The following is a 6,000-nucleotide window of genomic DNA, read 5'->3' as shown; positions in this document are numbered from 1 at the left end:
TTCTCATTATAGTATTGTAAAGTATTTACTAACTTAAAATCTCACACACATATATCTGCTAATAAATGAATAGCAATGATTCTTATATTACTTTAATTTTATTATTTTCAATCGGTAGATTCAAAACAAAAGTACAAATTAATTCATCACATGATTATTAGGAGAAGAGTTGTTTATTAAGACATCTATGAGAATTTCGAGTGAAATATATTTCCTGAACCTCTAATTGATAGTTTCAATTGGAGAACATGAACTTCTGTAAAATAGTCTTTCCACATAGATTAAGTTATCATGAAAATTTATTCTTTTAACTATTTATCAACAGAAACAGTCATTAATCTATTCCAAAGTTTCCTCATGGCATTTTTCACATCCTTATTTCTGAATGTATAAATTAAAGGATTGAGTAAAGGCGTTAAGACAGTGTAGAATACCTCCAATATTTTGTCAAAAGATACATCATATGGAGGCCGTGCATACTCAATTACACATGGAATGAAAAACAAAAATACAACAGTAATATGGGATCCACAGGTGGACAGAGCTTTCCTCCGTCCTTCTCTGCTGTGTTTTCTCAGGGAGAACAGAATGACCCCATAGGACACAAGCAACATGGAGAAGATCAGGATACAAAAGAAACCACTGTTGATCAAAACCAAAAGGCCAAAGACATAAGTATCAGTACAGGCAAGCTTCAGTAATGGGTACAAGTCACACATAAAGTTATCCATAACATTTGGGCCACAGAAGGGTAGTTGAATAGTAAAGACAATTTGTGTAATGGAATGCAGAAAGCCGCCGGCCCAGGCTACTCCAATCAGAATGCCACAGAGTCTGGAGTTCATGATAGAGGAATAGTGCAAGGGTTTGCAGATGGCCACATATCGGTCGTAGGCCATGGATGTGAGGACAATCACCTCTACCCCACCAAAGAAGTGTGCCGCAAAGACCTGTATCATACAGCCTCTATAGGAGATGGTTTTCTTCTCATAGAGACAGTCTATAATCATTTTTGGGGCAACAACAGAGGTATGGCAAGCATCAGTGAAGGACAGGAAAGACAGGAAGAAGTACATGGGGCAGCCCAGGAGCGCAGGACTGCTGCGGATGGTCGCCACTATCAGCAGATTACAGCTCACAGTTGTGATGTAGACACACATAAATACAACAAATAAAATTTTCTGAACCTGTGGATTCTTTGAAAGCCCAACGAAAACAAACTCAGTTACAAAGCTTTGGTTTTGCATGATTTCTCAGGGCATACTCAGAGCAATCACACAGAGCACTAAAATCTGCAATATCGAAAAATAAAAATGTTATATCAGACCCATTTTCTATCATTGGCATCCACAAGATTGATCACCCATATGTTCATTTTTATTTCTTTCATCACTGAAATCACAAAAGTAGAATTTGAACATTGTGCTTACTAAGTAATAAAATTGCACAGATGGACAATTCGACAGAACTTCTGAGGATGAGCAAAACTTCCTGTAGTTAGGTTGGAAAATAATTTCATTTAAATTGCCAAACTGGATGACTTAGTCATGACAAGTTGTTTTAAGAGACTCTGAAACCAGATTCTATTACTGAGGAGGAATAGCCAATATTTGTCTTCATAGGCATCATCTTTTAACAACAGGCATCAGATGCATGATGTTCCTGATCAGGAAAAAGCTTTATCTAGAAAAGGGGGGAAAGGGTGTTAGAGGCACTTTAAAATCCCAGCAACCCCAGTAATTCCTGTATAAAAATTTTAAATGAATTAGTTCTTATAAGGTAATGTCTGTTATGTATATAGAACACATAATAAGCATGCAAGTATTACATATTTTTATACAACGCAGTTTTACATTAAAACATTACTCTATTAATGCTACTAGCAAATGTATGATTTTCAAGTTAAATAATGTCTATAAAATTAATGTTGAGGAACATTTAAAACTAAAGTAATGCCATTAGTTTTTCCATGTATAATTGTAGAAAAATCACCCCTTGAACTGTTATGTGAACTAAATAACAGATGTAACAAATGGCAATCTGGCATTTAAACACAAATACTCAATTTCAACACCCAGTTCTTTCCCGTAGATCAACCCAGATCAACCCAGAAAGGAGCAAGAGTTCTCTTTCTAAGCAAGGAATTAAGAGAATGGATAATTAGTTCTGTTCCTAATGGGCCTCCAGAAGTTAAGGCACATAAATACCAAAACCAGATAGTATGGAAGAATATTGAATATAACTGAGTCTAGAGGCTATGCTGCCTAAGAACTTATCATATATATGTATACGTATATATACATATATATGATTGTCCAATTTTATTCAGTGTAACTTACAGGTCCACCTGCTTCGAATTTATTGGCATTTCTTTCTTGCAAGTAGTAATGTTTATTTACAACTAAACGTCTCAACGGATTGTGACAAGAGTGTAGCACTGCAGCACTGTCAGAGTGATTATAGATTATTTTCCTACCTGGAATATACAAAATTGTTATCTGCATTATTTTGACTTTTATAGTTAATTTTACTAATGTCTCTCACTTAGAAAATCAGACATCTCACCCAGAGAAAGCTGTTCCTTCAGTTATCCACAATACTATTGCAATTTCTCAGTTTCAGTCCAGACTCAATTTCAAGAATATTTCATCCTCATCTCAAGTGTACATAATGAAGAAAGCATCAAATATTCTTGCATATAAGCCTGTTCATTAGCTCTATAATTTTTACATATAACAATGAGGCATTTTGTTCAAGTAAATTTTCATTTATTTGATAAGAGCAAAAAAAACCTAAATGAGCTTTAAAAAGCTCACAATGTTTGCACCGCAAAAGATACAGTGACCAGAATACAAAGACTTTCTACAGAATGGGAAAGGATATTCACACAATACCCATCAGATAAGTGGTTGATATCAATGGTATATAAAGCACTGGTTGAACTCTACAAGAAGAAAACATTCAACCCCATCAGAAAATGGGGTGAAGAAATGAACAGAAACTTTACCAAGGAAGAGATACGAATGGCCAAAAAGCACATGAAAAAGTGCTCTACATCACTAATCATCAGGGAGATGCAGATCAAAACAACCATGAGATACCACCTCACACCACAGAGACTAGCACACATCCAAAAGAACAAAAGCAACCGCTGTTGGAGAGGATGTAGGGAGAAAGGGACCCTTCTACACCACTGGTGGGAATGCAGACTGGTTCAGCCCTTCTGGAAAACAATATGCATGATTCTCAAAAAATTAGATATTGAGCTCCCATTTGACCCAGCAATACTACTGCTGGGAATATATCCCAGAAAGGCTAAAAAGTATAGTAGAAATAACATCTGCATTTATATGTTCATTGCAGTACTGTTTACAATAGCCAGAATCTGGAAAAAACCCGAGTGCCCTAGAACAGATCACTGGTTGAAGAAACTTTGGTACATCTATACAATGGGATACTATGCAGCTGTTAGAAAAAAGGAGGTCATGAAATTTGCGTATAAGTGGATTGGCGTGGAAAGTGTCATGCTAAGTGAAATGAGTCAGAAAGTGAAAGACAGACATAGAAAGACTGCACACATCTGTGGAATATAGAATAACAAAGCAGGAGACTAACACCCAAGAATAGAAGAATGGTAGAAATAAGTACCAGGAGGTTGACTCCATGGCTTGGAAGCTGGCCTCACATTCTGGGGAGAGGGCAACTCAGAGAAAGGATCACCAAGTATAATAAGGTCGAGGTCAGGCGGGGGAAGGGTGATATGGGCTGAATGTGGTCTAGAGACTGAACACAGTGGCCACTCAACACCTCTATTGCAAACCACAACACCTAATGAGAGAGAGAGAACAAAAGGAAATGCCCTGCCAAAGTGGCAGGGTGGGGTGGGGGGAGACGGGATTGGGGAGGGTAGGAGGGATGTTGGGTGTACCGGTGGTGGAGAATTGGCACTGGTGAAGGGATGGGTTCTCAAACTTTGTATGGGGGTAACATGAGCACAACAATGTACAAATCTGTAACTGTACCCTCATGGTGATTCACTAATTAAAAATAAATAAATTTAAAAAAAACAGAGGAGTGGGAGCATTGTAATGGGAGTAACCCAATAAACCTAAACTACCTGGAAAAAAAAAGCTCACAATGTTGATAAGAGAAATGCATATTCCACTTTATTTTCACTTCATTCAAAATGAATTAATAATTATATTCACTACAATTCCAGAACAGGTAGCATTCCTAAATAATATCTGTATGATGGAATAAGCATCCTGCTACAATTTGTCACCAAAACAATAGAAATATAGATAAAATCTATAATCCTTGCAAAAATTGGACTTTCAAGCAAGTTTTTATTATGTTTTTTTCTTGAACATCTGTTCCTCTATTTCTCTACTCTCACATCATTTAAGTAAATTTTCTTCAACATAGACTATTTTGTTTCACTAAAAAACGAATCAAAACTTTTTAAGATTATAACTAACAAAACATCATTTATGTTTTATTTAGACCCATTTAACCTAATGTTGAAAGGAAAGGAACAATGAAATGAAAGGATGACTTAAAAACAAAGTAACTTGCAAAATGGCTTGATTTGCCATGGACTGAGGTTCAAGAAGTAAAGAAATTCTAATGAAAAACTAACAGAAGTTGAAAAAAGGATATTTCATCATAAAAAGAATTAATATTCATGCCATCATTTTGATGGATGTGTTGAAAATCGGTTCACTTCCACTAATAAAATTATACATATGAATTCTATGTGAACTCATAGAAATTTTTATGAAACTACAATTAATAAAAACATATTACTCAAAATATTATAATTTCCATTCTTGGTATCAATTCTAATTTATTTGTTAAGAGCCATTGGTTATGGAATAAACCTCTTGGTCTTAGTATCCTTGTTTATGATGTAGCAACATATTAAAAGCTTTTTAGACAGAAAGTTAAAAAATATTCTATGGCCTTGTGTAGTACGCATAAATTAATAGCACTTGTGAAATACTAACATCAACATTATTTCAATCAGTGTTCATTTATATAGACACCAGGTGAGCCAAAAATTTGAATAATTCTTAAGAAAACTGTATTCTTAATCACATAACTCATATGTTCCATCACCTAATTGTTCAAAGGTTTATGAATCATCCAAATGTAGAGAATTATTTTATTTTGTAAAGCTGAAACTAGCAAATTTATATAATATACTATTGTGTCATATACTATCACTGAATTATTATCCTGACCCTAACCCTAACCATTCCTATTTCACACTTTGATATCAACTGTAATTATGTACACTGTAGAAGAAGAAAGTAATTGTGTTCATGCTTGTTCTAGGTGGTTTTAGGATCTTTCCTAATTCAAAAATCATGTTTTTAATACACTGAGGTTTCCTTAAGGGTATTAGGCATGACTCAGGCTCCCTGTGGCCATTACCTCTGGACTCTGGCCAATTTTTAAGATTATGGAATTGGACTGTTTGTTTCTGTAATAGCCCCACAATTTCCTTCTTGGTTTTTTATAAGCATTAATTCACACAAAAATATAATTCTTATAGCTTCAATAAAAGAAGTAGAACTTAATTTGTTAACTTTAAATATACATACCTGTCAAAGCTACATGTAAAAAAATTAAGTTGTTATAACTAATTACTTATAATTATATATCAAACAGTAAATTATATATCAAACAGTAAATTTTAAGTGTATATACATGTATTTTTACACTCTTATACCAGTCTTATTGAATCAGTAACATCCAAAATAATAGAACAATAAAACATTACTATCTTTCCTCCAAAAGTTTCATTCAGCTCGTGTATCTCGTGTCATCATTAAAACTTGCATCACAAAAGTACTTCTTTTGAGTGGGGGGGTCACATCCAGTGATTCTCAAAGGTCACTCCTGGCTCTGCACTCAGGAAACATTCCTGGAGGTGCTTGGGGGACCCCATGGGGTGCCAGATATCAAACTCAGGTCAGTGACATGCAAGCCAAATAT

At 34.9% G+C, this 6,000-nt stretch overlaps 1 protein-coding gene across 1 annotated transcript; it reads right to left on the bottom strand.

Moving 5' to 3' along the window:
- Nucleotides 1-311: 311 nt before the first annotated feature.
- On the bottom strand, nt 312-1,247 carry LOC105943494 (olfactory receptor 4C15-like). The gene has a single exon (XM_055144161.1). The coding sequence runs from the start codon at nt 1,245-1,247 to the stop codon at nt 312-314; it is 936 nt and encodes a 311-aa protein (XP_055000136.1).
- Between the last annotated feature and the right edge of the window lie 4,753 nt (nt 1,248-6,000).

This window comes from Sorex araneus, chromosome 6 (assembly GCF_027595985.1).
Source record: "Sorex araneus isolate mSorAra2 chromosome 6, mSorAra2.pri, whole genome shotgun sequence".
Taxonomy (NCBI): domain Eukaryota; kingdom Metazoa; phylum Chordata; class Mammalia; order Eulipotyphla; family Soricidae; genus Sorex; species Sorex araneus.
This window is presented reverse-complemented; position numbering and strand designations above follow the sequence as displayed.

Excerpts from the sequence above, each read along its gene's own strand:
- LOC105943494 (XM_055144161.1), bottom strand. The coding sequence starts at position 1,247 with ATGCAAAACCAAAGCTTTGTAACTGAGTTTGTTTTCGTTGGGCTTTCA.